The 22,297-nt window shown below is 45.8% G+C and overlaps 1 protein-coding gene across 1 annotated transcript in view; it reads right to left on the bottom strand.

Moving 5' to 3' along the window:
- The window catches only part of HTT (huntingtin), a 174,588-nt gene that overhangs the window by 137,309 nt on the left and 14,982 nt on the right, over nt 1-22,297 (bottom strand). The window contains exon 2 of the mRNA XM_066573066.1: nt 1,283-1,366. Coding sequence (XP_066429163.1) covers nt 1,283-1,366 — 84 coding nt within the window. The remainder of the gene's footprint in view (nt 1-1,282; nt 1,367-22,297) is intronic.

Genomic DNA, 22,297 nt, shown 5'->3' with positions numbered 1-22,297 from the left:
TAGGCAACAAAAATGGAGGGGCTACAGTCATTAACTTTGGTATATAAAAGGGATTAATCGTGAACAGTCAGCTCCTATAAAACATAGTGTGTCCATTCAAACAAATGGCACAAAAACGAAAAGTTTTCATGCTATATGGCACAAGACCTGCCTCATTAACCTCTATAGTGGCACGCCCGGAAAATCTCTGAGGCTTGCTGCACTGACCATGCAGTTAAACCCCGGAAGATTTCCGTGGACAGCTCTAGTGCTGAAATGCTGGCCAGGACACACAGTTATTGTGCTACTGTAAACGTTTGCCACTTTGAATTACTCCAGGAAAATCTCCGGGGCTTGCTGTGCTGACATACTGGTAATAAACCTGCACTGAAGGGGTTACCGTTAAACCAGTAGTTTTATGCCCGAGTAGGACACAACCGGTGACATTTTGACACGAGTCCGGCGTCCACAAGAAACAGAAGAATACTGCATGCAAGGTTTTTTTTTGTCTAGTGTAGGGAAACATCCAGTGTCAAAAGTGATATATAAAAATTTATCCTACAGAAAACTACAGGATGGTTTCTGGCATCCGTTTCCATCTAATGCTACTATGCAGGAGATCATAACTACACGCACCCACACAGAATCCCAACTAGGAACTGAAAGTAAGACGGGCTGCAGAACACATTTGCGCACCTCCAGAGTTTTTTCTCCTGTGCCTCCCACCTGAATCTGTGAAGTGGGAGATGCAGTCGGTAGATCGGGCCGCATTGGTACCAGGGTAACAGTGTTACACCAGAATCCTCTCCTGCAGGTAAAACTATAAGGCTGGGGTCACATTCCCGGCGGAAATCTCACGGGTTTGCCCCAGCGAACAACTGCAAGATTTCTGCCGGGAAAGTGCCGCTTTTAAACCCACAGCACTTAGCTTTGGGTTTTGGAGCGGCTTAGCCGCGCGCTTTTCCATTGCGGACAGCGCTCACATAGAGGAGAGCGCAGTCGCAACGGGAAAAAAAAAAAAAATTTATATGCTGCGGTCAGGGAATTCACGTTCCAGCGCCGGCTTTGCCACGATGGATTCGCCGTCCCGTGTGGGTGAGATTTTTTTTACAAACCTCGTCCACATGGCTGGCTAATCCCAGGAATAGCGGCTGCATGCAGATTTGCCGCAGCGAATTTCCGGACAGAATTTCTGCAGCAAATCTGCCCTGTGTGAACCCAGCCTTAAGGAGGGCAGCAAGAAGAGAAGGTAGCAGAGATCCTGAAGTATGTATGAAGTGTAATATGGAGACCAGAGCCATACCTCAGAGACTGAGCCACAATGTTCTCACATATCGTCAGACAATGAGTCACTCGATCTTTCTTGTTTGTAGAAGGTTCTTTCTTCCTGGAAATAAAAACACAGAACGCAGGTCAGAACAGGTCAGACATCATCTCGGATCTCCAACAGCTATGAAAAGGTCAGCAAATCTCTGGTCACATTTATTCCTATACGGAAGATTTAGGACATAGAAAACGCTTGGAAGAACTAATGCCTAATAATGTTGGCATCAACTCATCCGACGGTCACTTTGTAATCATTTTTTACAACTTAGATGACAGCAATGTTATTAACTATATTACATTGGGAAGGACACGTGGACCAGTAGAACAACCTTGGAAACATCTTGCCTTGTTGCAGGATGTTGCATAGACCTTGTGAGTGAGAGAACAGGCAGGAGTGTATTGGCCCGGTCTTTGAGGAATAGCCCCTGGCTCATGCGGTGGTAATAGCTGCTCACAGGAAGATTTTTATTTTTATTTATTTATTTTTATTCTTTTGAATGCAAACACCCTCTATCTCAGGATTGCACAACCTGCGGCCTGGGGACCAAATCTGACATGCACGTGACACCATTCTGTGTGGTTTCCAACACCTGAATACTGAAATGCATGCCAATGCCAGGTGGCTGCTCACATGTAGTTTGCATTGGTTCTTAAGGGCACCACTTTTTCTTCTCCCTGACATGTAGTCATCTCTACATCCCCCCATAAATCCAGATACATCTCTTGATTCCAAAGAGGAGTATGAATTATAGGTGGCCATATTTATATCTAGCTCTCTGCATTGTTTATTGGGAGTTGTGAAATGCTAGACCATTAGCACAACACCCATCATCTACAATGAGAGAGCAACGTGCATGTATGGTCTCCTCTCTAGATTAGAGGAGAAGGAGTCGCCCCATTCTCAAAACAGGTAGGAGTCATAGGTGGAACCGGCACCTATCAGACATTTATAGCATATACTTCGATATGCTGTAACTGTCTCTAGATGGTAAGAACCCTTTAAGCTCTATTGTGGCCCTTGAGAGTAGTTCAATACCACAATGTGACTCTCAGACCAGAAAAGGTTGTGCATCGCTGAACCATCCAGTCCATGTAGATGAGATCTGTATAAGGAAAGTGCAGAATCCTGAGCAGTCCATGGGGTCACGTGAGGAGACAGAGGAGTTTTACAGTCTGTTCTCATCAGTGTTGGGGGTTACGTTCGGTACTTCTATTGCTGAATTCCCCCCAAAAACTGGACTAAATAGTGCAGTATGCAGTGCCATTTTATCCTAGAATGATGGATTTCTGCATGGATACCAAATAGACCCCATTATAGTCAAAGGGGTCCGTCCAGTTCTGTCATATGATGGATCCCCTTGGCCACTGAGTGCAGTTTTCCTGCTTCCACACATAGTAAGAAAAATGGAACTCCTTAGTGCAGATGTGAACAAGTCCTTATTCAGAGGACGCATATGTCAAGACAAGTACAAAAAACTAATATTTGAAGAACACTGGATGTCGGGGATCGATGGCTTGGTCTTGGCTATGTGAGGGTTATGAACATGAAAACTTATATATGTATACATTTCATCCATCTGTAATATACGTTTCCGGAGGCTGTAGGCCTAAATTGTACACTCTATTCTGTGTCCTATGAAAAGGTCTGCTAAATGCTTGTACATTTAGCCTAGTACTTAATTACATTATGTAGAGGTGTAATCTTAAGTGTCCATCATGTCTCCAAAGATCTTGATTATCTCGTTACACTGATCAAAAGGTTGTATGGAATGCTTTGTACTGCTGTCTAGGTAGGGCATGCAATTAGAATGTAGAGTGTGATGATAATCAGGGTACCAGACACGATGTCTACAAACAAACAAATAAAGCATTGTTTATAGAGAAGACAAAATCACTTACCAGAAAAACAGGTCGACCTCTGTAAAGCAGTTCAACCTCTGATACGCCTACTATTTTTTTGTATAAGAATAAGTCAATGTACGAAATAAACTCAGATTGCTCTAAGACACGACCGTGATGCCTGTGTCTATTGCTTTCTCATGGTGGCCGGCATAACCAGCTCTGATTTGGAGCCCCACAGCATATTAACGTAACATGGATTTTATCCCTAACATAATTGGCGCCCGATCGCGGGGCTTGATGGAACAAGAGGACCACCTACACCTCGAACCCCCCCGGACCCAGATGGGATAAGGAGCCACTCGGAACCACGGATTGACAAAAACTGCGCAGTAAGGTAAGGTTTTATCTTGCCACAATCTATCCGTGCTTCCTGGCTGCTCCTTTCCTGTCCGAGGGGTAAGAAGTGCATGCCTCTTATAAATCTTCAAGCTTTTTAAGAATTCATATGGTGGGCTGAATATGCTGTGCGGGTGTTTAACTGTTATTGTCTTTATTTGTTACTTTGCATGGTCAGTGTACAGAATATGAAACCCTATTGCCAATCTCTGGAAGGCATGGTATAAGTTATATCAGGGAAGCCTAAAATTTTCAGGGGATAAAACCCCTGATGGGATCCTCTTATAAACATAAGAGAAGTAGTAGAGACGAGGTAAAATATGCAGGGTGAGGAAGTACAGAATATGAAACCCGCTTGCCGATCTCGGGAAGGCATGGTATAAATTGTACCAGGGAAGCCTAAAATTTTCAGGGGATAAAATCCCTGATGGGAGCCTCTTATAGGTATAAGAGAAGTAATTGAGACGGGGGGAAATAAGCAGGGTTGGGAAGTACCGACACTTTTAGACAAGTGAGGAAGTACTGACACTTAAAGTACTGACAAAAAAAAAAAAAAAAAATAGTAACTGACATGCAAATGTTTTTGTCTTTATGTGTGTGTATAAATGGAAGGACCTGTATGAGAGACTGTGTTATATGGTGTATACTGTCCGGTAACCAGAAACGAAATGAAGCAAAAATGACCAAATGCTGAGCCAGACCACAGGGGGTGGAGCTAGGTGATGTAAGGAGATGGGAGGGAAGAACAATAGGAACAGGTCTTGCTCCACCCTACACACAGTCCAGCCTAGGTGAAAAGTGTGTCTCCATTTTAAGTGGATGTTGGTGTATATATATGTATATTGTGGTAATGTATAGAGTGAAGGTCACTCTTAGACTCCATGTTAAGTCTCCCACTTGAACAAATGGAGTGACCAAAGGAGGGGCATCTAATCATCTAATTTTATTCCTGAGACTAGTTGTGTGAGATAATAGCCCAGGATTACCACAGTGTATATATGTATATACAGATTCGTGGAATATGTGGAATTCAAAAATATTGGGTTGTGTTAATTTGAATATTATTGAATTAAGATATTAATATGAGATAATTGTGTACTTGAAACACCTGATAAGTACTTTAGTCAAATTAATAACAAAAGTTCTATTTAAAGTGTAATTCATCTTCAATGAACAACAGTATTTTATTTGAAGAGTGTATAAAGAAAATAATAATAATAATAATAATAAGCCTCTTGGTGTACATAAACCGCCAGCCATTGGCCATAGTGCTGGTAAAGAGGATAAGGTATGGAAAACTGCATAAGAAAATAGTGAAACAAACAATCGTTTTATGTGTGTGAAAGAATAAAAACAATAAGCCTCTTGGTGTACATAAACCGCCAGCCATTGTCCATACTGCTGGTAAAGAGGATAAGGTGCGGAAGATAGCTAAAGAGATTGGCAAATGAATATTGGTCCCCATCCCACTTATTAGGGTCCCAATCAACTACAGTATGAACCTTTTATAGTGTCTAACTCTCTATAAAGCGTAATTTGAACTAAGTCTTGCTCCTTCCAGCAATACATTAATAGCGCTGTGAACAGGATTACGCAGAGAGTAATACACTAGTTTGTTTTAAAGGAAAATTTTGATAAACTGATAGTTGAAGAATTTCTTGTGATAATCGGGCTTAGTGTGAAAATGTCGCTGTTTAAGAAAATCCGCAATAGTACGAAAATGTCGGTAGCTAAGAACAAAGAAGTGTCCGATGAATTGTTAATTATGCCAGGGTGGAATAAAGCCCCCTATAATATATTGGCCGCTGAGTGGTCGCAGTGTGGTGAATATCAGTATGTGAGTAGAAATGGGCATAAGTTGTATTGTGTTTGTCATTGGGTAGCCTATTCTGAGCGAATTGTGTAAAAACCGCGGTACTAAGAGTTTTTCTTATCTATACATAATTCGCTCATTATTGGAAGTCTGGTGTTCAGTAAATACAATCCCAATTTCTACTTCACATATTATCAGTCCGTATAGGAATGAATAAAACCCCCCTTAGTGAGTGTGAATTTGCAGTTTTGTAAGGTGGGGGGGCAAGTGTATTACATTCTGGGTTAATCTTAAATAGACAGCCCAGGAAGATAGTCACAGGCAGTGGAACCAGTTATACAGCTATCTGTCTGGACAAGTTTCTGTGTTCTATAGAAGATAAGATAAATTTCAAAGGGTGGGGAGTACTGGGCTTTAGAAGACCTACTTGTCTTTGCAAAGAAATCTGAATTAAGAATTGGTTATATTTGGCTATACAGGAAGTATGTTGTATTATATATATATATATACTGTTCAGTAGCTGAAAATGAAATGAGAAAAGAATTCAAAGATGTTCTCTCATTGTCGGGTTAGTTCCCTCTTCCATCTTCACCCCCTCCTTCATCTCAATTCCAACCGTCTCCTCCCCACCCTATGCCAAGTCATCCACTCCAAGGTCAAACATTGGACTGGAGGGATGGACCTGCTGGCATTGTGGACAACAGAACCCGGATTGGAGAGAGAGCTGCCCTGCTTGCGGAGCTCCTCGGCACAAACCGGTTATGCCTATGCTCACTAGATCCAAGGCTAGTGAGTGGAAGCATGAGGACAAGGAGGAGATGCAGGAGTATATGTAGAACAGGGAAGGCAGCGGGAACTATAATCTAAAATTATGTGAAAGACTATTGTGGCACAGATTGGGATAAAATTAAACATAGAGAATTGAGAAGTGGTAAAATATTTTTAATTTGTCTGAAACATTGGGGAAAAAGAAAAAAAAAACAAAACAAAAATTTGAGAGAATCCTCCTTGTCTCTTTCTAATATCACACAAAGAGAAGGAAGAAAGTGTAAAACAATTCTATGCCCGCCTTCAACAACATTAGTCAGATGTGGGGTATAGGGGCATAGAAAAGATGGGCAAACATGTACTTAGTATGGCCTTTGTAGAAGGTCTATTGGAATCCCTAAGGTCATAGATAATAAACCAGAGTGGAGACAGTCTGAATCTCCGGCCCTTTTTCAGACAAAAGGGCATTTATGTAACTGTCCTGCAGGCTTGGACTCCGCCTGAGGGGACTGTGCTGTTGCAATATGTTAATGACTTTCCAGCTTTGTGTTGAGGATCTGAAAACATGTCAATCTGCATCTATTTCTCTTCTAAAAATTTTTTTTAGCAGAAAATGGCTGCAAGGCTTAAAAAGGAAAAATTACAGCTTTGTAAACAAAAGGTTGTTGTCTAGCTCAAGAAGGCAGACATCTCACAGAACGACACAGGGCTGCAGTTCAAGCCATTTCTGTATCTTCTTCTGCTGCCAAAGCTTCGCACCTTTTTGGGACTTGTCTCATACTGCCGTCCCTGGCCTTTCATGCGACAGCAGTATTGACGCAAAAACATGGAGGACGTCCACGGTCACTTGGGTATTACTCCATGAGATTGGATCCGGTAGCCCGAGGAGCCCCCTCCTGTGTCTGTGCGGTGGCAGCAGTACAAGCAATGGTTGACAAATCTTCTGAGTTGGTCCTGGACTACCCCCTAGTGGTTCTCACCCCTCATGACATCCAGAGTATACTCACTCAAGTACAACCTAAACACCTGTCTCTAGCTCGTCAAATAAGGTTGCAATGTGCTTTGCTCATGCCCCCCCTTTAATATTTCTTTTCAATGGTGAACCCGGCTACTCTTCTTCCAATCGAGTATCCTGTTTCAAATGGGGGAGGGGGAGGCATAGGTGATCAAATGGGGGAGGGGGATGCATAGGTGATCTATGTACTACAGATCAGCTATTTTTAAAAAAAAAAAAAAAATTTTTTGCAAACGTGATCTATTTGGAATAGAATATCAGCATGATTGTCTAGCATTGATGCAACAAGAAAGTTTACGTTTTAAAGAGTTATTGAAACCCCTTGTTAATACATATTTTGAGTTGTATTTTATAGATGGTACCAGGGTGATTGACGACTCCACACCAGATGTTCACACAACAAGATCTCTAAAAGCAGAATGCCTCCGCATGTCTCGATACAAGAAGCGGAACTGAAGGCCCTCACTGAGGCGTGTAGAGTGACAGAAGGTAACCATTTACACTGACTCCTGGTATGTATTCGGCATAGATCATGGTTACGGCCCAATATGGAAGGCCAGACATTTTTAAACTTCTGTAGGACAACCCATTGAGAATGGTGTAGCAGTACAGAACCTTATGAAAGCCCTACTCCTACCAGACAAAGTAGCAATCCTGAAGGTGAAAGCTCATACTAAAGCCAACAGTGCAGAAGCAAAAGGCAACGCCCTAGCAGACTTCAGCGCAGACAGCGGCCCTCAAGCCGTGGAAGAAAGAAGAAAAGAAGATACTGACCGCACAAGTCAGAGACTATGATTTGGACTTTGATAAAAATTTGAACATTGATGTACTAAAGACATTACAGTCACAAGCCAGCAAAGAAGAAAAAGATAAATGGACTAATATGAGAGCAGTAGAACAGGGTGGCGTATGGCAAACAGTCAGTAACTTGCCTACCACGATCCCTGTACCCCATGATGGCCCAGCTGATCCATGGAAAGACTCACCTATCGAAGGCAGCTATGTTACCTACGCTTGAGAGAGAAAGGGTTGCCCCCTGGGTTCTTTGTAGCTGCTACATCATTTGTCCAGTTTTGCATGAGCTATGCCGTAAGCAACAGGGTAGAAGTAAATTGACCACAAAGGCACTTGCCAGGACCACTCTACCCATTTCAGGGATTGCAAATTGACAACATTCAGCTCCCACGTGTTGGGAAGTATGAATATGTGCTTGTTGTTGATGTTTTTCAGGTTGGAGGCGTACTCTGTTACAAAAGTAAATGAGCAGGTAACCGAAAAGAAGCTCATGAATAAGGTAATCTGCAGATACGGGGTACCAGAGGTAATCGAGTCAGATAGAGGTACACATTTCACAGGTGAAATAATGCAACACTTCATGTCTGCCCTGGGTAACTTCCAGGCATTTGACACCCCTTATCATCCACAAAGAGCCAGAAAACCATATTGCATTATAATATTTCTCTTCAGGCAATGAAACCCTGCACCAGAAGAAAACGAAAATGGTATGATACCCTATTAGGGGGAATTGGTACAGGTGTAGGGGTTCTAAACTCTATAGATTTAGAGGTGATGAAGAATAAAATGGCTGGGGTGGGACAGGATGTTTCTAGATTGATAAATGTTCAGGCACAATGCATGCCTTCCTTGTTCCTCCCCCGATGTCTTGCATTAAGATATGATAAGGATGTATTAATGCTTTTTAATCTGGTTTTGCGGTTTAAAAGGATTTGTTTGTAAATATGAGTAAATTCATGAACTATACACAATGTAGCCTGCAATATGTATATATGATTCACGAGAGGGATAAAGCGGTCAGATGTGATGACAAATAATGAAAAATTGTGGAGAAATATTCTCAATAATGTAATTCCAGTAGCATCCTGGATACGGCCCGGGGCTGATGGTGTAGAATACTCTGATGAGTATAGCACTGGGGAAATGATTTTATGATGTAAAGGACACAAGCCTGATGTGTAAGTCTGTAGTACTACCTGTGGTGTTTGGACCGCCTCTATATGCTTTACAATATTGGTTGCCCAAGTACACAGGTACTATGATTTATAGTGAAAATAAAACCCATGGTATAGAGAACTGTGAAGAAACACTGGATGGCCTAGCATGCGGACGGAGTACAGCCGCATATGAGCCATGTTTCCAGCAGCCTTCAATCAGCATATGTGATTGGACGGTGTTACCTGCTTCTTCTATATGCTGATAGAAGTTGGCCCCCAATATGTATATGTTCTTTGTTGCCAACCGAACTGGAACCACCAGTATGTATAATCTCACCACTCCATTGTCTGGATGTATACAGAACATATCGGTGATACATAGATTTACAGAAACTTACACCTTTTTGCCAGATGCTATCCCTATGTCAACTCTGACAGTATCCTTGGGTAGAATTGTAAGACTAATGATAGATACTGAACACCTTTAAAAGCATTTGGATGTTACTAACCTCTCCCTTATGGAATTAGAAAAATGTATGGGTAGGAGATAAGCTAGTCAGCCTAGGTATTGAGATCCAGGTAGACACAGAGTATAACTGGTATGATATTTTTACTGAATGGTCACCTATTGCAGGAAAGATGATGGATTTTATGTTTCACCCTTTACTAATACTGTTTCTTTTGTTCATTCTTTTGAGTGTTTGCAATTTATGGACATTCTGTGGGATACGGAGACAAGCAAATTATCTGGAATCGCTCCCTCTACGATATCGTTAAAACAGTCATACGTAAAAGAGCAACAACAGTGGGGATCCGGCGAAGAGGATAGAAAGACCGGCGAGGGTGGCTTAGCACCCTTGATAGCACCACTACAAAGGCTCTTTTCAAGATGGACTGTTTCAAAATGGGGGACTGTGAGGGTTATGAACATGAAAACTTATATATGTATACATTTCATCCATCTGTAATATACGTTTCCGGAGGCTGTAGGCCTAAATTGTACACTCTATTCTGTGTCCTATGAAAAGGTCTGCTAAATGCTTGTACATTTAGCCTAGTACTTAATTACATTATGTAGAGGTGTAATCTTAAGTGTCCATCATGTCTCCAAAGATCTTGATTATCTCGTTACACTGATCAAAAGGTTGTATGGAATGCTTTGTACTGCTGTCTAGGTAGGGCATGCAATTAGAATGTAGAGTGTGATGATAATCAGGGTACCAGACACGATGTCTACAAACAAACAAATAAAGCATTGTTTATAGAGAAGACAAAATCACTTACCAGAAAAACAGGTCGACCTCTGTAAAGCAGTTCAACCTCTGATACGCCTACTATTTTTTGTATAAGAATAAGTCAATGTACGAAATAAACTCAGATTGCTCTAAGACACGACCGTGATGCCTGTGTCTATTGCTTTCTCATGGTGGCCGGCATAACCAGCTCTGATTTGGAGCCCCACAGCATATTAACGTAACATGGATTTTATCCCTAACAGCTATAATGCCTTCAACCATATCAACTACGGTGCAGATGGCTGCTTGAGCCCGGATTTCACAAACCAGTAGAGATGGCTTAAAGTTCTTGAAGACCGAGTGACTTGGAAGAGCAGTTCCCGCTGTGGAGAACTCAACGCAGCCATGTATTACAACGTCACCACTTATTTTGAGTGCCCATATGTTACCAGATGTCCCTGCAGCGGCCAAGTGGACATAAGGAAGAGGTTAGAACAAGCAGCGACTACACTAACCAATTGCTGAGCACACCCACAATATAATGAGGAAATACCTACCACCACCACAAGGTAACGCTCCTGCTCTTACGGGAAGGTACAGAACTGATTACAGTGGATATGCTGTAGAGGATATTAATGGACGGGATGAGACACCAGCAGACTATGTATTGATTAGTAAGAATAATTCCCAGGGATCTCTATTGTTTACTATACAGGATCAGCAACAGAAGTCGTACTGTAATCCCTTATAATGTACTCCGTTATCACTACTGCTGGAGGAGAACCACCTCCCAAAATCACGTATCAGCTCAGTTCACCAAGCGCCTCTTTTGATGGGCGTCCCATTACAAGTCACTAGTCATTATTAGGAAATTATAGTACCAGTGTTTCTGGTGGTGCAATGTGCCACACAGCTCTGCTACATGCACTTCACAAACTGCTACATACAATTTTTCATCCCATACTGCAGGGATCACAAGCAGCAAAGCACTCGGGATGAAGGACCTGTGAGAATGTCCTCGTCATTCTCCGCCATGATAACATGACAGTGACGTCATCACAGGTCATTCATCCCTGTGCAGATTACGGGTGAACTACATCCTCTGCAGACCCCCTGCGGCCTTAGTTGCTATGGAATACTAACGATCACCTAGCCGGACAGCAGCTGTGTGCTTAGGCGACCTGTGATGACATCACTGTCATGTCATCAGGGGCGGAGCATGTAACTCAACTCATGGGTGGACAGATGTTAATTAGTATTTTAATTGGTCAGTTTTGATTTTTTTTTCCATAAAAACAAGTTTTCCAAGTTATTAAAAACTACAGCAAAAGGCATGAAATGAGAAAGCAACACTGATCCAGCACCACCAGAACAATGGGCTCCATGAACCCAAGACAGGCATCGTATTCCAAAAAACTGCAACGTTTTACAAACATACTTTGAAGATCCACACCAAACAGAGGCCAGAGTTAGAGGCAGCGCTGCACCAGCCTCTCCCTGGCCAGAGCTATATAGAGGCAGCGCTGCACCAGCCTCTCCCTGGCCAGAGCTATATAGAGGCAACGCTGCACCAGCCTCTCCCTGGCCAGAGCTATATAGAGGCAACGCTGCACCAGCCTCTCCCTGGCCAGAGTTATATAGAGGCAGCGCTGCACCAGCCTCTCCCTGCCCAGAGTTATATAGAGGCAGCGCTGCCTCAGCCTCTCCCTGCCCAGAGTTATATAGAGGCAGCGCTGCACCAGCCTCTCCCTGCCCAGAGTTATATAGAGGCAGCGCTGCACCAGCCTCTCCCTGGCCAGAGTTATATAGAGGCAGCGCTGCACCAGCCTCTCCCTGGCCAGAGTTATATAGAGGCAGCGCTGCACCAGCCTCTCCCTGGCCAGAGTTATATAGAGGCAGCGCTGCACCAGCCTCTCCCTGCCCAGAGTTATATAGAGGCAGCGCTGCACCAGCCTCTCCCTGCCCAGAGTTATATAGAGGCAGCGCTGCACCAGCCTCCCCCTGCCCAGAGTTATATAGAGGCAGCGCTGCACCAGCCTCCCCCTGCCCAGAGTTATATAGAGGCAGCGCTGCACCAGCCTCCCCCTGCCCAGAGTTATATAGAGGCAGCGGTGCACCAGCCTCTCCCTGCCCAGAGTTATATAGAGGCAGCGCTGCACCAGCCTCTCCCTGCCCGGATCGCCTAGTATGACAGCTCTCTCTTACTGTTTGTGTATAACGAGAGCGCAGTCACTCTAGATGATGGCAGCAGGGAGAGACTGGCACGGCCCGTGACTCCGGACACTATTCAGACTGGGTCTTCAAATCAAGGTGAAATGTTGCAGCGTTTCAGAATAAGGCCGCTTCCACACAGGCAATTTTGTCGCAATACGACAGTGCTACAAATCGCATGTATGTGGAGCTCATGCTTTCCTACGGGTTCTTTCACATGAGGAATGTTTAGAAACCTGCGACATTGCGAGACTACAAAATCGTGGCATGCTCTATACAGCCGCGATTTGCTATTTTTAGTAGTCCATGTTCCCCTATGGACCCTTCCTTTGTGTTGCAACTTCGACAGCAGGAAATCCTTCTGTCAATGCCCTAAAATAAGCCCTAGCTGCATAAAAAAAAAACAAAAAAAAACAAAAAACTGTACATCACTTATCGGGCTCTGCCATCTCCAGCGCGCGTCTCCCTTGAAGCTCCGGGACACTTTTCTGTAGACAGGCAGCCCTTTCTGAAATAGAGGGTTAAAATCCCCGCCTCCAGGAAGGGCTAGCTGTGATTGGTTCTCGAAAATCCTGGCAAAAGAGTGCTACAAAGTTGGGCGACTTAGTAGTGACACAAAATTTTGCTATTGCCGCGAGAAAAATGCAGCGATCTCGCACAGAACAGAGATACGATAGCGCTGTGATTTTCTCACATCCATATCGTTGTCACCCGTGTGGAAGCGGCCTAAGACATACATGTGCGCAATGTACATACGTGTCCCACGGTCATGCTGCTTCTTGCTTAGGCAATATGATCCTTTTGACAGCTTCCTTCTAAATCCACATAAAAGACCAAGCCACTGTGTATCAAACTGAACTGTGTCTACAGAGGATTCCCCACCTCCCCGTTCCCCAGAGGTGTGCCCCCGTATGACGCCTCCATACTGTGCCATACCCTCCCCTAGAAGCCATATTAGAGCAGAATACTCCTATAAGGGACCATTCACACCGCTGGATCTTCACTGCAAAACACACCGCAGCACACAGCTGAAGCTACGGAAATCTACGCCAAAGTCCACCCACCCCCATGTGGTATCTGGCACGGAATTATCCACGTGTTGCGGTGCGTCCTGCAGACAAAATCCGTCCGCGTGAATGGTCCATAATATAGCATGTGATCAGACATGACAGACACTTGTTCCGTGGCTTCAGGAGGCTGGAATCGGCACACGTGACGGGGCGGAGCTACGCAATGACGCGTAGAAGGGGGCGGAGCCAGAACGCTGCTGCTGCCGGACAGACCCGAAGGCAGAAGACCCTTCTGCGCAAGCGCGTCTAATCGGGCGATTAGACGCTGAAGTTAGACGGAGCCATGGAGACGTGGACGCCAGCGCAGGGAAGGTAAGTGAATAACTTCTGTATGGCTCATATTTAATGCACGATGTATATTACAAAGTGCATTAATATGGCCATACAGAAGTGCTGAACCCCACTTGCTGCCGCGGGACAACCCCTTTAAAGGGTTAATAGGGGTAGTGTCCGGACTGGCGGCAGATTGCTCAGATGAGATACCTAGGGCAAGAGATATGAAAATAGAGGGGCGACTTAAGATGCTAAGAGAAATTTGTAGAATAAGGAGACCCCCCACTGGGGCATGGTATCAATACCTTCAGCTATGTCCTTATATTAGAACTCTGGGGGGGGGGGGGGGGGGGGCCTCTCAGGCTGGGATGCCCCCAACATCCTTTGAGAGCCTTTATGTTAACAACTCCACATCTCAAATGTAAAATATCTGAACTATATAAGTTCTTGATGGGGAGGCCACTAAAGATAGGGGTAGAGTGATTGAGCGAGAGTGGGAGCTCAGCGGACCGCCCCCTGAGGAGCCGTGGAAAATAGCATATATCTTGACACACACAATAAATATTTCCAGTGGAGCTGAACTATAAAATATTGACGAGATGGTACAGGACCCTGGAGAGGTTGGCCAGGATCTTCCCCCAGGACCAGGACCATTGCTGGAGATGCCTGGCGGAGAGGGGTACCCATGTCCATATTTGGTGGTCCTGCTTCCTGATCTGTCCTCTGTGGAAGGAGGTTGGTGCTCTTTACTCCTGGGTGTGCAGAGACAGAGTCCGGCTGACCCCGGAATTGGCTCTTCTCTCCATGTTCCCAGGCACAAGCTAAGAGATCACTACTAAGGTTCTTTATCCTGGCGGTGCGTCAGGTGATCCCCAGAAAGTGGAAATCTACAACTCCTCCGTCTAGGGCAACGTGGCTGGAAGCTCTCGACACAATAAGATATTTGGAGGACCTGTGTGCCAGGGACGAGCTGAGGCAGGACAAATATTTCGCAGTTTGGGCTGCATGGAGCCGGTTTAGGGATGCACTTGGGTACTTAATGGAAGCACCCCCTTCTCTCCGAATGATTCTTAGCACATTTTAGTTTGCGCTAAACACTGGAAGATTATAGTGAGACGGTGGTTAGGCCGGACACCCTTCCACACCCCTCTCCCCTCCTTCGCCGCTTCTTTTATTTCTTTTTCTGTTTTTTTCTTAATTCTTTCATGTGTTTTTGTATAATATATGCATAAGTGGTATGTTCGGTGTTTGAACAGGCCAGTCTGGTCTTTCTTTTTAGAATCTCCCAAACGTAAATGGGGATAAACAGTTTCCAATAGGTTAAGTGATTATATTTTAGGTTTAATGAAAAGGAGACGGGTTTAACCCCTTAACGACCAGCCCGTAGTGTTTTTACGTCCTGCCCAAGTGGGCTTTATTCTCTGAGGACGTAAAAACATGCTTCCTGCAGAGACTAAAGCCACGTGGGCTCTGGACATGACAGCTCCATGCTGTCGGTGCCCGCAGGTAGCCGACAGCATGGAGCTGTCATCCCAGGCTGCGGGCAGTCCCCCCCCCGGCATTGCAATGCTGATCGCAAAAAAGTAAATAAAGCAGTGAAAAAAGATAGATATTCAGCTGCCCTGATGGATCGGATCCATCAGAGCAGCTGAAAATTCTTACCTGGCTTGTCGGCGGTGTCCCCCGGAGATCTGTTTAAAAAGTTTTTTTTAAAAGTGCTAGTTTCACCTCCCCTCATGGATCGGATCCATGAGGGGAGGTGAAAATACTCACCTAAGTCCTCCCCGGTGTCCCGATGGTCCGGGATGATGGACATCGGGCGCGTGCACAGAGGGGCTCGAGTCCCGGGAAATTCAAAATCCCTTTGCTCCTGGCTGCCATGTGTAGCCAAGAGCAGAGGGATGTCACTGCAGAGATGATCACTGTCATCCAATGGATGACAGTGATCATGTAAAGTTAAAAAAAAAGTGTGAAAAAGTAAAAAAAAAAAAAAGTTAAAAAAAGTTTTAAAAAGTTTTTAAAAAGTTTAAAAAGCGTACGTTTCATCTCCCCTCACGGATCATATCCGTGAAGGAGGATGAAAGTACGCATATAAGGCCCCCAGATTTATCCGCGGGCCTTACCCCAGCTTCTGCGCACACGCCCGTCGCCAAAGTGGCGGACGCATGCGCAAAAGCTGTGGATTGCCAGGATAATTGAAAATCTCCCTGCTTCTGGCTACAAAACTGAACCAAGAGCCTGGAGATTTCACGGGGGGCCGCGGTGAGCGGTTCCTGGTCACGTGTTCGCCGTTATACAATGGATAATGGCGATCACGTAAAAGTTGTTTTTTTTTTAATTGAAGTTTCATCTCCCCTCACCGATGCGATTGGTGAGAGGAGATGAAACTTTTTACCGGAGGCCTGCGTATTTGCACCCTGACGCGATCCTCATCCGTGAACTTACCCGGATTCTGCACATGCGACCGGCAAAACACCAGACACATGCGCAGGAGTCGGGGAGCCCAGGAAACTTAAAATCTCCTTGCTCCCAGCGACCAACGGTCGCCGAGAGCCTGGAGCAGTGACGGGTGGCCTCATTGAGCGGTCCCCGGTCACATGATAAAAAGGTAGCGATCTACCTTTGGCCGCTCTCACACGACCGGATAGGAATTACGGATTCCACATGCTTCTGATCCGCGGTAATACGCAGATCAATCGCTTTGGATTACACAATTCCGCTCACATTAGTGGGTCGGAATTGTGTAATCCACTCGCAGAAAAGAGAACACAGCAGGCTCTATTTTACCGCGGATATCCGCAGCATAGAGCCTATTGTGCTCCATGATCGTGGATATACCCGCAGCCCATACGCAACTACGTTGTATACGGGCTGCGGGTACCCGCGTCATCGCTAAGTGACGGTGCGGGAAATACAAACAAAAAAAGGTACTGCGCATGACCGCCCGTGTAAGTACGCAGTTATGCGCAGTACATTACGTGGCAGTTTTCAAAATGGGGTCATTTGTGGGGGGTTTCTATGGTTTTGGGCGCTCAAGAACTCTACAAGTGGGCAATGGGGCCTAAAAAGACTTCAAGCAAAATCTATGTTCTGAAAGCCACCGACTACTCCTTTCATTTTTGGCCCTGTTGTGCATCCAGACATAAGATTAGGGCCACAATGAGTATGTCTCTGAACACGGGACAAACAGGGGTATCCATTTTTGGGTGCAAGTCTTCCTTCATATGTGTGCTGTACAAAAAAAGCTGTTTTTAAAATGACAGAATTGCCAAAAAAACAAAAATCCTAATTTTTTCCTTTTGCTTGGCTTAAATTCATTCAAAAACTGTGGGGTCAAAATGCACAGTACACCCCTAGATAAATTCCTTAAGGGGTCATTTGTGGGGGTTTTCTATGGTTTTGGGCGCTCAAGAACTCTACATGTGTGCTATGGGGTCTAAAAGGACATCAAGCAAAATTTGTGTTCTGAAAGACACTGACTACTCCTTTCGTTTTGGGCCCCGTTGTGGACTCAGATATAATATTAGGGCCACAATGGGTATATTTCTGAACATGGGAGAAACAGGGGTATCCATTTTGGGGTGTAAATCCTCATTTTCATGTAAACTATAGGAAAAAAATATATGTCTTTAAAATGATAGAATTGCAAAAATATGAAATTTTACTTTTTCTTTTCTAAATTGAATTAATTCTTGAAAAAAAAACTGTGGGGGTCAAAATACTCATAACACCCCTCAGTGGATACACTAAGGGGTGTAGTTTTTAAAATGGGGTCATTTGTGAGGGTATCTATTATTCTGACACTCATGACCCTTTCCAATCTTGGCTTGGTGTAGGAAAACAGTGTTTCTCAAAATGCTAAAAAGTAATGTTAAATTTGTACGTCTCCTAAATGGTTAAAAAAAAAAAACGAAAGTTTTTCCAATGTGCGCCCAAAATAAAGTAAACGGGTGGAAATATAAATCTTAGCAAAAATTTCTATATTATGTTTGCACATATTTAAAGGGGTTGTCCCGCGCCGAAACGTTTTTTGTTTTTTTTTCAACCCCCCCCCCCCGTTCGGCGCGAGACAACCCCGATGCAGGGACTTAAAAAAACAGCACAGCGCTTACCTGAATCCCCGCGCTCCGGTGACTTCTATACTTACCGGTTGAAGATGGCCGCCGGGATCTTCTTCCTCCGTGGACCGCAGCTCTTCTGTGCGGTCCATTGCCGATTCCAGCCTCCTGATTGGCTGGAATCGGCACGGGGCGGAGCTACACGGAGCCCCATTGAGAAGAGAAGAAGACCCGGACTGCGCAAGCGCGGCTAATTTGGCCATTAGACGGCGAAAATTAGTCGGCTCCATGGAAACGAGGACGCTAGCAACGGAGCAGGTAAGTGAAAAACTTTTTATAACTTCTGTATGGCTCATAATTAATGCACAATGTACATTACAAAGTGCATTAATATGGCCATACAGAAGTGTATAGACCCACTTGCTGCCGCGGGACAACCCCTGATCTTGCAGTTGGAAATGTGAAAAAAATGACGATTTTCTCAAAATTTTCCCAATTTTGGCGCTTTTAATAAATAAACACAAATTCTATCGGTCTATTTTTTCCGCCTAAATGAAGTACAACATGTGGCGAAAAAACAATGTCAGAATCGCTTAGATATGCAAAACCTTTCTGGTGTTTTTCCATGTTAAAGTGACACGTGTCAGATTTGCAAAATTTGGCCTGGTCATTAAGGCGCAAACAGGCTTGGTCACTAAGGGGTTAAGTAAGTTTTATTGTTCAGATAAGAGTGTGGTGATAATATGGAAGCCACTGGATTGTTATGTAAATTTCTCTCTGTCAAAGAAAATAAAATACTTTTTGAACCATAAAGGGTTAATAGCTGCGATTACAGCTATTGCTTGCGGGTGCCAGTTGTAATAAACAGCCCCACACTGTATGAAGAGGTCACCCCGCGATCTCTCTTCATACATGGGCTGGCGATACAGGCCGTCAAAAGGCGTCTGCGCGGTGATCTCCCATCATACACACCCCAATGCTGCAGGACGTAAGCGTATGCTCTGCAGTGCTAAGGGGTTAATTCCGCCAGTATTAGTCGCCTGGTGCTGATGAACACTCATGTAAAATTTCACACAAATTCAGACAGAACTGTGGATTTGTACACGATACAAGCAAACAGTATATAAATATATAAGATAGTGGATAGAATATCCAATCTAAACAAACCAAATGGCACAGCAGGGGGAGGCCCGCGCACACAGGCCCCCGGCACAGTAGGGGGGAGGCCCGCCCACAGGCCCCCGGCACAGTAGGGGGGAGGCCCGCCCACAGGCCCCCGGCACAGTAGGGGGGAGGCCCGCCCACAGGCCCCCGGCACAGTAGGGGGGAGGCCCGCCCACAGGCCCCCGGCACAGTAGGGGGGAGGCCCGCCCACAGGCCCCCGGCACAGTAGGGGGGAGGCCCGCCCACAGGCCCCCGGCACAGTAGGGGGGAGGCCCGCCCACAGGCCCCCGGCACAGTAGGGGGAGGCCCGCCCACAGGCCCCCGGCACAGTAGGGGGGAGGCCCGCCCACAGGCCCCCGGCACAGTAGGGGGGAGGCCCGCCCACAGGCCCCCGGCACAGTAGGGGGGAGGCCCGCCCACAGGCCCCCGGCACAGTAGGGGGGAGGCCCGCCCACAGGCCCCCGGCACAGTAGGGGGGAGGCCCGCCCACAGGCCCCCGGCACAGTAGGGGGGAGGCCCGCCCACAGGCCCCCGGCACAGTAGGGGGGAGGCCCGCCCACAGGCCCCCGGCACAGTAGGGGGGAGGCCCGCCCACAGGCCCCCGGCACAGTAGGGGGGAGGCCCGCCCACAGGCCCCCGGCACAGTAGGGGGGAGGCCCGCCCACAGGCCCCCGGCACAGTAGGGGGGAGGCCCGCCCACAGGCCCCCGGCACAGTAGGGGGGAGGCCCGCCCACAGGCCCCCGGCACAGTAGGGGGGAGGCCCGCCCACAGGCCCCCGGCACAGTAGGGGGGAGGCCCGCCCACAGGCCCCCGGCACAGTAGGGGGGAGGCCCGCCCACAGGCCCCCGGCACAGTAGGGGGGAGGCCCGCACACAGGCCCCCGGCACAGTAGGGGGGAGGCCCGCACACAGGCCCCCGGCACAGTAGGGGGGAGGCCCGCACACAGGCCCCCAGTACAACGGATGTTCAGGACAGATTAAAATATATATATTTTAATTTCATTTACATTCACAAATTTAACAAGAATGATTCAGGAAAAATAACCCACTTTCCAACTCATGTTCTGGTCTACCAGCGGAGACCGCGAAGACCATGCCACTTGTCATTTGACAGTGTGAATGATGGGGTTCCATAGAGACACTTGACAGGTTATGACTTGGTAAAGCGTGCCGTCACTGGAGCGGTCAGTCACTTAATAGAGATAAGCAGTGCCGGCTATAAGCTGCTAATAAGATCATTACAGAGCAGCTTATGGGGATGTTAAGGTCCAGCCGGTGGCCGTGTCTACAGTAATGTGTAGGAACAGCCTGCTGACCTCACTATAAAGTCTTCTCGCTGACCTGACTATATAGTTTTGTCACTGCCCTCACTGCACACACACTATATATAGTCTTCTCGCTGACCTTTCACTTTCATTCCTCCTACAAGTTACAACATGCAAGACATTCTCCAGAATTATATAATACTAGCTGATAAACCCGGCCTTGCCCGAGTTAATTTGATACAGGCATTTACGTGTTTGCACAGAAAATTTTATGAAGTCATGGTTACCTTAGAGTAACTGAGGAATAAAATATGTATACACAGAGGAGCATTAGATTCTCCTCAGGCTGCATGTACTGATGTGCCACCCCTCCCACTCTCCTCATTTGGGACCTAAAGAACGCTTGCGCCAAATATCATGCTTGAACGACACAGAGAAGTTACATTACATCGGGGGGGGCACTTACTTTTGCAATAAGCATTGAATAATTGAGTTGTGACCCCTTTCATTTTCCTATTTAGGACCTAAAGAATGGTTGTGCCAAATTTCATGTTTGTACGACATTGGGAAGTTAGAGAATTAGATTAAGTACATTACATCGGGGTGCCAATACTTTTGCACTTGCCATTGAATAATCAAGTTGTGACCCCTTTACTTTTTCCTATTTAAGACCTAAACAATGGTCGTGCCAAATTTCATGTTTGTACGACACCGGGAAGTTACAGTACAGTACGTAACTACAGCAACAGTTGCCCATCTCTGCTATGAAAAGCCAAGATGGGAATCCCCCTCTAAGGGTATATTCACACAGTGCAGTCATCGCAGGTTCCATCTCTAAACCCACAGCAGAAATCCACAACTCAGCCACCCATTTTGCCGCACATGAGAATTTAGCCCTATAAAGGGGCAAAATCCGCAAGTAAAATTTTCATTGTGGATTCCACACAGATCCACGTTAAGTGACGTCACTCCCCCCAAAGTGGATTTCAAAGCCACAGCGGAAAAATCTGTATTCCCATTCTAATGAAAGGAGAACCGATTTAGCACAGAATCTGTGCACAGTGTGAATGTACCCTTAGGCCCAATGTCCACAGGCGGATTTGATTCACGGAAGAAGATCTGCAATTTAAACGGCCCATAGGGAAACATTGGTGCAGAAAGCAAATTGCAGCATACTCCATACATGTCTATGGATGCTAATGATCCGCAGTGCAGCCGCAAATTGCGGATGCACTGTGGATTTGAAGGTGCAGAACAGGCAGGGAGGTGGGGAAAAGGCTGGAAGGTGCAGAAAAGCAATATAAAAATGGCGCTTAGGAAAACGAGTTTAAAAAAAAACGCGTTTAAAAATGGCGCTTAGGAAAACGAGTTTAAAAAAAAAAAAGGAATTTAAAAATGGCGCTTAGGGGAGTGCATTATTTTTCCACGCGGATAAACCACTGTGCATGCATGTACTTTAGCGTGGAAAAAACATTGAATTTGCGATGTCCCGCAAACAATTTAGAATAGTTTCTGCAGGTCTCCCACAGTGGAAATCCGCATGCAGAATCTGAGCCGCCCGTAGACATTGGGCCCTAAAGAGGACAGCCCTGGGACCTCTAATCAGATACTAATCACCAAGACTAGTGTTACTACTAAAAGCGGGTCATCCGGCTTGTATATTATGCAATCAGGTTTGACTGAAGCCCTGAGAAGGTTTAATGCTGGGATAAAAGCTCCCTCTGATCCCGGCCAGGCTGTGCATGATAGATAGCCTCCTGTTGGTGACCATGTGGGCACAGTGGAAGGGCCTGCACCATCACTTATTGCAATAAGATGCCAAGGAGCTTCACACGACTTGAGATTCTTGAAGCACTCCTGCGGCGGGGCGCAGTTTGCAGTATGGGATAGAGCTGAGACTGCAAGGTAACTATGGCCACAACACACATTG

The sequence above is a fragment of the Eleutherodactylus coqui genome, chromosome 7, assembly GCF_035609145.1.
Source record: "Eleutherodactylus coqui strain aEleCoq1 chromosome 7, aEleCoq1.hap1, whole genome shotgun sequence".
In the NCBI taxonomy this organism is placed as follows: Eukaryota; Metazoa; Chordata; class Amphibia; order Anura; family Eleutherodactylidae; genus Eleutherodactylus; species Eleutherodactylus coqui.
Note: the sequence above shows the minus strand (reverse complement) of the source record. Positions and strands in the feature narration are given on the sequence as shown.